General features: G+C 43.9%; 3 protein-coding genes across 3 annotated transcripts; 1 reads left to right on the top strand and 2 right to left on the bottom strand.

Moving 5' to 3' along the window:
* Window positions 1-542: 542 nt before the first annotated feature.
* On the bottom strand, window positions 543-3937 carry LOC102716522 (GDSL esterase/lipase At1g71691). The gene is made up of 4 exons (XM_006659693.2): window positions 3651-3937; window positions 1605-1732; window positions 1265-1504; window positions 543-1172 (listed from the first exon to the last, which is right to left on the bottom strand). Exons 1-4 carry the CDS (start codon window positions 3892-3894, stop codon window positions 684-686), a joined length of 1101 nt encoding a protein of 366 aa, XP_006659756.1. The 5' UTR covers window positions 3895-3937; the 3' UTR covers window positions 543-683.
* Window positions 3938-6503: 2566 nt separating this feature from the next.
* On the top strand, window positions 6504-7961 carry LOC102716991 (succinate dehydrogenase subunit 6, mitochondrial). Its single transcript, XM_015840226.2, has 4 exons — window positions 6504-6756; window positions 6864-6966; window positions 7061-7204; window positions 7639-7961. The coding sequence occupies exons 1-4, from the start codon at window positions 6592-6594 to the stop codon at window positions 7653-7655; spliced, it is 429 nt and encodes a 142-aa protein (XP_015695712.1). The 5' UTR covers window positions 6504-6591; the 3' UTR covers window positions 7656-7961.
* An 809-nt stretch (window positions 7962-8770) lies between these two features.
* LOC102716710 (MADS-box transcription factor 26) lies at window positions 8771-11238 on the bottom strand. The gene is made up of 7 exons (XM_006658992.3): window positions 10662-11238; window positions 10476-10554; window positions 9984-10045; window positions 9528-9630; window positions 9410-9451; window positions 9277-9318; window positions 8771-9163 (listed from the first exon to the last, which is right to left on the bottom strand). Exons 1-7 carry the CDS (start codon window positions 10841-10843, stop codon window positions 9002-9004), a joined length of 672 nt encoding a protein of 223 aa, XP_006659055.2. The 5' UTR covers window positions 10844-11238; the 3' UTR covers window positions 8771-9001.
* Window positions 11239-12716: the final 1478 nt, after the last annotated feature.

Here is a 12716-nt window from a genome sequence, read left to right as displayed (position 1 = left end):
TGTCAATTCTGTCCCAGCTGCAGATAAGTCGTCAGACTCCACGTGCCATAGCATAACACCAGAGATCAACAGGGGCTCAGGCACACACTTAATTATCATTTGCCAAGGCCAATTGGAAGGAAAATGTCTGGTGAGTGCATGCCATTTATTAGAACCACACTACCAGTTCTTTCAGATGCCTTATTACAGCCAGTAATTATCATGCATGACAGATACGAGCAAACAAAAAAAAAGGAAAAGAAATACTAGCTGAAATTAATTAATACTGGCCTGCAGGTTGCAACGACCAGTTCATTGGTTTTTGCTCATGCATAAGCATGATCTAAATTTTCTGTCATTTAGCATGGCATTAGCTGAGTGTATTGGCTGAGACTATCATGCATGATCTTTGAGGGAGGGGAGGTGTTAGTTATGCGGCTCGAAAAATATAGTAATAGATTAGTATATAATTAATTAATTATTATTATTTAAAAAAATAAAATAAATTAATATGATTTTTTAAAACAACTTTTCTATAAAAATTTTCATAAAAAATACACCGATTAGCTGTTCGGGAAGCGTGCGCATGTAAAACGAGAGAGATAAGATAACTTATGGGACTAGCCGAACGCAGCCCTAATTAGATTAACTTAATTATTGCTAGCTAATTTAATTAAGCAAGAAGGCAAGACTAGATTTTTAATTCAGAGGGTGGCGAGGCGGCCGACGTTGATTGGGGAGACGACGTCGGCGCTGCCGTAGAAGGCCAGCCTGGCGACGAGCACGTTGACGGCGGCGGTGGGGTGGAAGGCGTCCCAGAAGACGTAGCCCCGGCGGTCGTCGCAGGGCGGCATGAAGGGGAGGCACGTCACCTGCCCGCTGTTCCTCCCGATGCCGCAGCAGCCGCGGTCCACCACGCGGAACCCGTGCGCCGCCGGGTCGCCGAGGATGCCCTTGAACACGCCGTAGTTGTCCAGGAACACGAGCCTCGCCCCGGCGAGGCCGCCGCCGGCGCCGGCGCCGCCGTTGAGGCGGTCGATCATGGCCCTGACGTTGGCGTTGAACGGCAGCACCAGGCCGTCCACCTCCGGCGAGCACAGGCTCTCCACGCTCTGCGCCAGCACGTTCGGGATGCACCCCATCGACCCCACTCCGGCCACCACGAACTTCCTTGCCCCGGCCTCGTACAGCCTCTGCCACGCACGCACGCATGCATCCATTCATAAGCTCACGGAAGAAGACGACGACGACGATGACGATGAGTGGCGGCTTCTCTTTCGCTTACGGTGAGCTGGGCAGCGTAGCGGGCGGCGAGGAGGTCGGCGAACTGGGCGGGGCTGTACTGGCGGCGGGTGTTGTAGTTTGGCATGAGGTAGTTGTTGAGGTAGTCGTTGCTGCCCAGCCCCACGAACAGGATGGACCGCGCCACCATGGCCGCCGCCGCCTCCTTCCCGACGGCGCCGGCGATCTGCTCCACGGCGGCCTCGAAGTTGTCGATCTGCTGGTTGAACGGTATCCGCCCCACCTGCATATATGCATCCACGCACGCACACGTCGTCACCTTGCATTGCATCAGCTTTGTCGATCGACCGACGAAGAAGAAGATGGATTTGATTGTGAGTTACGAAGTTTCCGCCGGTGTCGTCGAGGATGCCGGCGGCGGCGGAGGCGAAGTTGACGCCGTGGAGCAGCTGCTTCCCGTTCCCGGACGCTTGCGAGTATGGCGGCAGCAGTGGCAGCCCGAGCAGCTCAGCTACGATTAGTGTTCACCTCATTAAACACTTTGAAATTACAAATGAAATTCAGCCAACAAATGCATGAACTCCGTATCGATTTGCCGACTTTGTACGATCGTTGGACAGTTTATTCAGGCTTGTCACTACAGTGCTAGTGCTGAATCACGAAATCCTGCAAGTTCCAAACAGGAAACGCTAACTGTTACGATGCTCCAGATCTGGTCTGCCATGAGGCGATAACCATGTATATTGTGGCACGTTCCATAAATGCGAATTATGTAAATGAATGTACTCCATTAATTCTGTGGCTCTGTTCATGTCTGATTGTGGCAGTAAATTCTGCTCCGCCTGCGATGTTGGATCAGATGTGTGCTCAATACTTCAATGTTCGGTGCAGTCAACGTCGGTCAACATCTACAGAAAACTTAATAGTTCGTCCATATTAACATATAGCTACTTTTTAGCACACGGGTGTACCTACACCCGTGTGCTTGCATGTCATCTAAATAGTCATCAAAAAATATAAAAAAAATTGATAAGATAGATTAATATGAGTTATATCACTCCACAAACATATAAGTTTAAATTCAACTTCTACAAGTTGTAGCAAAAAAAAAAACAAATAAAACTGAAACTAACTATACGCATATTCATAATTGTTTTTGTTATTTTTGCTACAACTTGTAGAAGATGAATTTAAACTTGTACGTTGGTGGAGTGATATAACTCATATTAAACTATCTTGTTAAATTTTTTCATATTTTTTGATGACTATTTAGATGACATGCAAGCAACGGGTGTATATAAACCCGTGTGCTAAAAAAACTCCTTCCTAATATATCTCAGAACTACAAATTTAGATATATATCGGTTCAGATTTTTAATCTTAATATGTGTTATATTTTATATTAGATAGCTCTATTTTAAACAGGCTAGTATAAATGTACTTAAGTCTTGAGCAGTGCTATACATACGATAAAATCATATGATAGAACGTACATTGAAACGGTAGCCTTGTGGTCCCGTTTGAAGCAGCGCGATGCGTCTGTCCGTCTAGGCAAAAAATCACGACCGCGACGATGCGCTTGAAGCAGCGGTTAAAATCGTACGCTAAAAGTCATCGTACGTATAGCAATTTTCCTTTTAAGTCTTATAGGCACCGAAAGCATATACAGCAAACACTCACAGTTTGCAGTCACAAACACCGTACGGGGTACACCATGCTAAGCAGCAAACACGCTGTATTTTTTATTTGGATAAGAAAAACAAAATGCGTAGTACTTATGCTAAAAAAATGCATATTCAATACTGTGTGACATGGGAGATTACAAGCTAAGTAGCCAATACTTTATCCGGTTCCATATTAGTTAAGCTTATAGAACTTTAACAATAAATATCTTTTAAAAAACAATAGATTAATCTTGAAAAGTACCGTAATAAACTCATATGTTCATTGATATCTATCCATATAGATATGCAGTTAAATTTGTTATTTAAAGTTCATGTCCTTATTAAGAGTTTTTTAGCGTTTTTAAATAAGCATCTCGATGTATTGTGTTTTTCATATTAAAAGTTTAGTATTTTAGGTACAGTGTATCTTTATATATCAGAATTTATGCTTAAATTTTTTGTATCTCAAGTTATTTCTTAAGTATAGTAAAAAAAAAACCCACCTTATTACTTATTAAAAATGATAAGTATTATAGAACTGAAGAGAGTATTGATAAAAAAAAATCAGAATAGAGGATTGATTAAAGCATCTTACTCTCCATTGGAAAAGATCGAGCACTTGTTACTACAGCACTGAACGGTTGGTTCACAGCGGTAAAGGAAAATGGCAATACTGATAACTGAAGCCTAGATAGTTGGATTTATAAATGTCTGAAAATATTCCTACACCGTTGAGATCAATAGACGAGATGTTGAGATACGTACCGAGCTCGTCGACGATGGTGTAGCCGTTGCAGAAGCGGCCGGTGGCGCCGCCGGCGAAGTCGATGCCGTAGGGGTAATAGTTGGCCTTCGCCAGCGACGCCAGGTTGTTGTTGTTGCCGTTGTCGATCAGCGAGTCGCCGAACACGAACAGCGCCGGCACCGCCGGCTTCCCTGCCGCCGCCGTCGCCACGAGCGCCGCCGCAACGGTGACCACCACCGCCGCCGCCACCACCAGCCTGCCCATCTCTAAGCTAGCTTGTTTCAGTAGCACGCGAATGCAGTCAGGGCAGTTCTATGTTGCTGCACCTGCACTACTCCAGTGACGGCTGATATAAACTGGGTGGATGCCTGAGATGCATTTACTCCATTAGTTTTTCACGGCATCCTACTACCTCGGTCGGAAAAAAAAAATCAGCGTTTCACCGTCCGTTTTACTTATTAAAAGATCTAAAAAATTAGTCATGCGTAAAATATCATCATTTAACAATAATAAAATATTAATCTAAAAAGAATTTCAAATAAAATGAAGAGTCAAATATTGTGTCAAAAACTGAAAATTTAGACTTATTTTAGAATGGAGGAAGTTTTTTTTTCCCTCAAACTTAAATTTGTTCCACATTTCACAACTGAAGTGTGCAGTATGATTAAATCCGGTGTTTGACTGGAATTTGGCCGGCAAGGAGGAGTGAATGCGGTGCAGGGAGGCCCCTGCGCCGTGATGCTGTGACATTGCCAGTGAGGTGGCGTCTCATCGACCGTGGATTCTGAAAGTGCTTCTTCCATCGAGCAGTGCGCAGAAGGCAACACACATGCATCGTGTCAGCTTTAGGAATGGCAATGGCTCCCCCGTCATATGATTCCCTGCGGTGAATCCTCCCTCCCAAGTAAACCAACATAGTAAAATAGAAAAATGAGTGAGTTATCAGGAAAATGAGGGAGTAAGCGAAATTTTTACACCTTTTTACATGAAGTATGCAGTCAAACTGAGGATTTTTTATTACAAAATTTAAAAAAATATTTTTTTTGAAAAAGTTGCAAAACTAGGCCCTAACGCCTAGCCAGTGAGCGATAACTCACCGGTTAAGCAATATATCTGATGTGACAAATGTCTATTGACAATTATTGGATGAACGGTTAATAGTGACTGTCACATTTGCAGGTGGTTCTCTTAAAGCCCACCTATTGGTCTTTTAAGGGGGGCTGCCTGTAAAATGTTTCCACTCATGAGTAGGGAGAGAATAAACAATTTTGGAGCGGCTCACCGAGAGCGAATAAAACACCCACTAGTAGGGCTTTAAAGAGGGCCGATTGCAAAATCAGCAATCCATTCCCTGTTAAAAGGCACTTACGAAGTGTTATGCTCTACCTAAGAACGTTTGTCATGTCGGGTATATCATCCAGCTAGTGGATGTTCTATACATATCACCACTAGTTGGGTGTTGAGAGTCTAGTTTTGCAATTGTTTCAAAGGAAATCTATTTTTGTTAATTTTTAACAATACTACTACATAAATAAAATGAATAAGTTCACTTTAGGTCTCTTATCTTGACACCGAGTTTTAAAATCGTCCCTCAACCGTAATATCAGAAATGTTGGACCCTAAACTCATGAATATCGTGCAAAAGAGGTCCCCCGGCGGTATATGAGGATGGTTTCGCTTATGTGACGCCCCAGTCAGCAAAAGAAATTAAAAAAATTATGGAACCCACGTATTAGTTCCAAGTCGGCTTAAGCAAACTTAAATAAAATGTAGGGCCTACCTGTTAGACTAATAAAAACTAAAAAGATTATCTCACCTCTTTATCCGACAAGCCGGTGGTGACAAACTATCTCATCTCTACTTTCTCTGCCGATCTCCTTCTCTCCCATGCGCTCTAGCTTCCTCCTCCGGCGAGCAAGTTTGCCCACCCTCCTCCTCCTACTCACCTCCTCTCTACTTCCTTCGGCGTTTTGCACGGGATGGCGGCGGCGAGGCATGCACAACAGGCCTAGGGACCAGCTAGCTAGCGATGAATGCATGCATGCATGCGTCCGGTGGCCAGGAGGTAGGCATGCATGCAATGCACACCGGTCGCCGACGAGCTGGACGACGTATGGGTCCGGGGTCGCACGCCGGCGCCGTCGCCGGGCTGGCCGGTGCGTATGCTGCGTGGTGGTCGGGCTGCATGGGTTGCGGAGGCCAGAGCTTGACCCAAAAACTCTCACCACCGTCACAACTGCTCTACTTTGATCCCGACGGCGATGAAGGACACCACGCAGTGCATTCGTCGCTGCGTTCAAGCTGTTGCTCGCCGGGATCAATACGTTGTCCGGCGGTTAGCTGGCCCTGGCGGCGACCGTCGACGACGACGTAGAATCACCACGACGCAGGATGCCCGAGATGTCAGAGTGGTAGAGGAAGCTCCCCACCCTTAGCGCTCTCGCCGCTACGGAGCGCAGGACGCTGGTGGCTCGCCGGCGTGGCGCCGAGACGCGGCCCTCCGCCTGAACGGTGGCGATGACGATGCAGAGGGAGTTTTTATTTTTATTTTTATTTGACTTGCAGATGGATCCTACAAGCTGACTAGTATGCCACGTAAGCGAAACCATCCTCATATACTGTCTGGGAACCTCTTTCGCATGGTTTTTATAAATTGGGGGTCAAACATTTATGGTAATGAGGTTGAGGAACGATTTTGAAACTCGTTGGTAGGACGAGGGACCTAAATAAACTTATTCCTAAATAAAAAAATTCCAAGCAGAGCACATGCCCCAGCCTTTGCCGGCCCATGTGAAGTCCAAGGTTTTTACTGGCCCAATATAGGCCCATGAGCGAGAAGAAGGCCCATTAGTTCGTCGCCTTGTCGTCTCGTCTCCAACTCCAAGGCGAGAAGAAGCCAAACGCGACGACGCCACCAAACCTCCTCCTCACCGTCGAATCGAATCCAAGGCGGCGGCGGCGATGGGGATCGGCGAGCACTTTGAGGGCGTGAAGGCGCACTGGGCGCACAACTTCGCCTTCCTCGACTACTTCAAGAAGGTCTACGGCCGGGACAAGCCGCTCCCCAAGTGGTCCGACGCCGACGTCGACGAGTTCATCGCCTCCGACCCCGTCTACGGCCCGCAGGTGCCTCCCCTCCTCTCCCCCCCGATCTGAGTAGTTCCCCGTTCCCTCCTGCTCCCCCGCCCGTCTAAACATGCCATCTTCCTCCCCGATCCCCCTGTGCTGCGCAGCTCAAGGCGATGCGGGAGTCCAGGAAGTTCGCGCTCGGCGGGGCACTCGTCGGCGGGGCGCACCTCGGCAGCGTCGCGCTCAAGTACTCCAAGGCCCCCCACGGTATTACCCATCGCGGCTGTGCTGTGCTGTGCTGTTCTGTTCTGTTCTGTTCTGTGCTGTGTTGTGAGTGCGTGCGTGATTCGTTTGCCTCCAGGTATCCTCCTGGCCACCGGCTTCGGAGCGATCTGCGGCGCCGTCGCCGGATCGGAGGTGGCGGAGCATTGGTACCAGCTCTACAAGGCGGACAAGCAGGCGGCCAACCTAAGATTTATGTACTGGTGGGAGGACAAGGTCTCAGGTATGTTCTTCGTCCATTCTTCTAATTTGGTTTCTTCTTATTTGGTTTATTATCTCTGCAAGAGAATACTTCTAGTAGATGACAATTATGATGATTCCAATACTGATGAAAAAAAACTGCAATTATGAGGTATCGATATTATGTTCCTTTAGTGAATTGGGAATATTAGTTTGCAATGATGATAAGTCTATAATACAGTTGGAGTGGGCTAGGAATATTGAGCTGTGAATGTGAGGTGTCGACGCTGTGCCATTCGAGTAACTTACAAACATTTGAAGAATAAGCGAGGTTGTGTCTGTTTTGGTTTGTGGGCGACAGTTGTTAACATACAACTGATCAGGATAAAGTGACTGCATGATGTTATTCCATTCAGCTACCAAATAGATGCATCTCAGTGAAAGCCTCCTTCTAAACCCTTGTGCTTTTGTGAACAGGAAACCAGAAAAGTTGAGTGATGTCTATTTGGTGCAGCAGCAGCTTGGCAAGAAAATGGTGTCCCGCCCTGGGATTCGTGATTGCTCATTCCTAGTATTTCCAAATAAGGTGTGTATTGGTTGTGATGATGATTACACAGATGGAGTGTGTTTCCTTTTGCTAGTACTGTGAGCTCCATCTGTTCACAGCCTCAACAACTTTTGTGCTCTGAATGGTTCATAAACTAAATGCTGATCTTTATCGATATCTGTTAATCTGTCCATGAAAGATTACTTTGCACATTGTAAGTATTACTTTCTCTTGAAGATAATAAGGCTGCATAGTTTAACCGATTGCCCCGTGTCAGTCTTTCTCAATGCATCATAAGTGATCATTGGTGTCTTCTATGGGACCCGTAGTTGTTCATTCATCGTGTTTTCAGAAAAGGTGTGTGCTGGTTGTATTTTTGCCAGTATGCAGATGGTCCATTTACTAGCTCTATTTGATCACAGCCTCATACGACTTGCACGAATGATTGCATTGTATTCTGGAAGTACTACGTTACTTTGAAGATGATAAAGGCTGCATAATGTAATAAAAGTTCCTTTCTCCTATCAGTCTGTCTCAAAGCATCCTAAGTATCATTGGTTATGAGGACCTGACGTTTTAGTTACCACCAATGCAGTCAATGATCTTGATTTCTATAAGGTCGACCATATATGTATGGTGGTACAGAGCTAGAATTGCCATTTCTTTCATGGTGTTAAAAATGCACATGTTTTTGGTCCATTCTTCCAATACCATGTTATGTTGCTATCATCGCAGCATTGTGGTGCATCTTGAGCAATATCGTGTAAACATCGGCACTCATATGTAGGTATTTCCCGGGACTCAGTAGAGTAGATCGGAAAAACTCAAAAGAGTATCTCATTTTCTGGTCTGATAGTAGGTCTTTTTCCCCTAAACATGAGAGGACACTGGAAGGGCAATGTAAGCATTGAGTTTCAGCACTATGGCAGTATTAGTAGTAGTTTTCCTAGCATGAACTCGTTGCGTTGATACTAGTGATTTTATTTTTTTATCTGTAGATATATTTTCTAACTTAGTAAACTGAAACCAGATAAAATTTCTCAATTTCTACAAATGTAAACATTCCAAGAAACAACAGTCTCAGTTACTTAAAATGATTTGACAACAGAGCTCTTCAAGAGTTCTTTAGGGAAAATAAAGCATCACAAGACCAATACAATACTAAAAGACATTCCTGGGGGGACTTGCCTAAATAAGTTACATCAGAGTAGCAGAACAAACAGCAACACAAGCATTATTAACCATATTACACATTAATAATGAACACAAGTATCCCCCAGGACATTATTACTGTTAGAAGGAATAGCCCATCTCTGAGCCCCTACAAGTAGAATAGCCACTCAGTATAGTCAGTGGGTTAGTGATCTCTTCTATCAGTGGGACTGTACTAAAATGCCCATTCTGTTGATCTGCTACCATCCTGCCTACATCGATCAGACCATTCTGTTCTACTATCTGCAAGCAAAAGTACACATCTGACATCAATTTGCTACATCTGGCATGTTGCAACATTTAGTCTTAATTTAAAATGGTAAGTGCACAATTATATGTCAATCGACCCTCAGTACCTTCTCTTGGAGAATTTCGTTAGCAGCTTTCAACATGCCTTCCTGCATATAGTTAGATAAGCTATAATTTTAGTAAGCTACCAATTGTTGTGTGTGTATATTTACAGAGTTAAAACAAGACTGTATGACTTGCCTTGCTCTTTAGTGCTTGGATCTCTTGGATCATTATCTGCATCTGTTAGATTAAAGATTTTAGCAACCTCTGAAACATTGTTTTTATTTATGAAATGTGAAGACTTTCTATGAATTACCTTTGCGGAGCGGATGTTGTACATCCATATCTCTAAGTACCTCTCTAGGGCATTCAGCTCTTCAACAGTCATGTGCTCATTTGCCCTGTTCCCATAGATGTACCTGCCATGGGTTTTAATTTTGTCCAGAGTAAGTGTCAGGATTCATTGGAACGTGAATAATATATGATGTATACATTGTGTTCGTTGAGTAAACAGTTTGGTTTGGTGCATCAAGATTACTCAATGTTAGTTCAACAGTTTGTCTTCATAACACTTTCATGTATGGTTCTGTTGCTTGAAAAATGTTCTACTGAATGGTACCGAGTATGAACCAAGTCATGGACAGCATTGCATACATGTTGTTGTATGATCTTTCTAATTAGACATACAAGAATTGTGTGGTCTTTTATCTTCATTTTTTTTGACAATGGAAGTAAACAACAACTATAATGCAATCTGTGGATATTTAGTTACCTCAGGCCCTTCTGCAACAGATTGATTTCTTGTTTGAGCACCATTGCCTCCTGTTTCGGGTCCTGTTCACACACATGCTCCAAATTTAAATAACAAGCGAGCATGAGTTAAATGGAGGCAATATTCTAAAGTTGCAACTAAACTACTTGTCACCTGTGAGATGTGCTTTCATGGTGTGTACTACTGCATGTACTACGTATTTGAAATATCGCAGAAACAATAGTGTAAAAGTTTCAGACAGAGGATTTCCATTTCCATATAGTTTTGGGCTAGTACATGGAAGAGTGAACTTTAATCACTAACAGACTAGAAATATCATATTTTTCAGACACAATTAGCACATTGATTTGTCACAGTTTATACAGAATATTGCACTGGACTAAAAAAAAAAGGGAGATTGGTACAATTAACTTTTCTATTTGGAGTGTGGGCGAGCTATCTAACAACTGAAATGGAAAGAAAGAGAAAGAGATTAAGAGTAATCACACTAACCATTCTGTGGTCGCCGCAGCCGTTGTTGGGCTGTTCGCAGCTTGCACTCTTGTACCTCTCGATCAGCTCCTCCATGGTTCTGCTCAAGGGAGGGAGGGAAGAGGAGATTGATCAAAGAAAATGGATGACACAAGAAGGAAGCTGAAGCTGGAGGCGAAGGTAGAAGAAAGAGAGAGAGAGAAGTACCCGGTGGTGGCGAGGTCGTAGAGCTTGCCGTGGGCGGAGAAGATGATGATGCCGATGTCGGCGTCGCAGAGGACGGAGAGCTCCCTGGCCTTCTTGAGGAGCCCGGCGCGGCGCTTGCAGAAGGTCACCTGCCGGTGCACCGGGTTCTCGATGCGCCGGAGCTGCACCTTCCCTCTCGCCATCGATCAGCTTCGTCTCCTCTTCCTTTCTTCTTCCTCCTCCTGGCCTGGCTTGGCTTGGCTCAGCTAGATAGCTATGGATGCTGGCTGGATCTCGATCGTCGAGGCTAGCTCAGCTCAGCTCCGGCCGGCCGGAAAGACAACCTCCCACTAGTTTGGACTAGCTTCGAGGTTGCTCCGGTTGCTCCCTACACCTCCTCCTCCTTCCTCCTCCTCCTCCTCCTCTGCCTATCTTTTTGCTTACCACAACTCACACTGCAACTCTTCCTTTTATATACACCAGACCAGATACCTCTCCCACTCACTCACAAACACACACTCTCTCTCTAATTGAACTCATTAATTCTCTCTCTAGATCTCTCTCTCTCCAGGGAAATGGAAAATGGCCGGAGAATATTATTGTTTCGGCCGGGACGATGCACGCATATGTTTCTAGCTTTACACTTGGGCGATATATAGCCGATAGCTACCTAGGCAACTGCCCCCATCTCCGACCTTCAGACAATACCGTTGATTTAGTCGAAATAATCCAACGTGGCACTCATTTAATGAAACCATGCAGCGTCGCCGTCGTTTTGCTCGTCGATAACTGTTGCTCGATAGTTCTGGTGCTTGCTATGTTATTTAGGTTCGTGATTGATTATAGATACATACTTATATTAAATATCTCGTAAATAAGTAAAATTTAATCTCGTAAATAAGTAAAAAAGACCATAACTGTCTAAACTATTGTACAAGTTATCTGCCCTTCTGGATGTAGAGACAATATTCGTGTACATGTCCTAAGGAATTTCAGAGTTGGATAAATGGTACATATATGAAGAAAGTTGGTGGGATTAAATGGTGATATGTTATGATTAGTTGAGAAGCGAACGCTTGTGAGAAACTTTACCGGTGGTGGGAGCTCAGGCCATTTCCGCTAAAAGGTTTTTTTTATGTTTCCAAGAGTGTCACGTAAGTGACATGATATTTAATTGATGATTAAAATATGCTATACAAGGTATTATTTCATTTTTGTTGTTTTATTGGAAATACATATGAGATACAAATTGCATTGAAAATAGCATAAATAGAGCTTCGTCAAGATAAAACTCATTTTACCTCACTTTATCAACTCCTTGCAACATTACCAAAAGTGATGACATGATACTTAATGAGAATGATACTCTCACTGAGAATGACCTTGATCGATCAAAACGAAATATAAGTAGAAAAGTTTTAATATTTTAGAATAAATTTTGGATATTAGAAATTATTATATTTTGGGATGGATAAGAGTAGATATTTGTTGAAAGCAAGCTTTCGCATTGCACAGATGCGTGCATGCTGCTTGCTATTCTGATAGCAAAAATTATTCGATCCGGACCGTCCATTGGACGGGACGTGTGGATGGGAACAAACTAAGGTAGCTCGTCAGGGTCAAGATGCATTCACAAACATGTGGTAGTACACAGGTTGGGAATTGGGATCGAAGGTTTCAGATGACAGCATCGTTGATCAAAGGAAAAAGGTTTCAGATGAGATGACTGCAACTTCTCATGGTCCCCTGTATTTTTGCCTGCAAAGGATTCAGAAAACACATCAACATTTATGCTCTTTGTGTTGTGCCCAAGGTGCTTAACTAGAACTAGTTAGCAGCTCAATCATTGAGTCCGTATAGATTCAGAGATTGTGATTGGATAATTAATTCAAGGTACCAAGTTGGTTAAGATTTAATTATGCCCTAATATCTGATTTGCTAACTGGGTGGCCTATTTCAATTGCTGGATAAATATTCAGTCTCAAGAGCTGCATGAACATTAGGTATTCTTAATGGAAGAAATCAGCTAAATCTAGTACCTAAATACAGATGTTTAAAAATAAGGGCATGTTTGAG

The sequence above is a fragment of the Oryza brachyantha genome, chromosome 8 (genome assembly GCF_000231095.2).
Source record: "Oryza brachyantha chromosome 8, ObraRS2, whole genome shotgun sequence".
Classification (NCBI taxonomy): Eukaryota; Viridiplantae; Streptophyta; class Magnoliopsida; order Poales; family Poaceae; genus Oryza; species Oryza brachyantha.
Note: the sequence above shows the minus strand (reverse complement) of the source record. Positions and strands in the feature narration are given on the sequence as shown.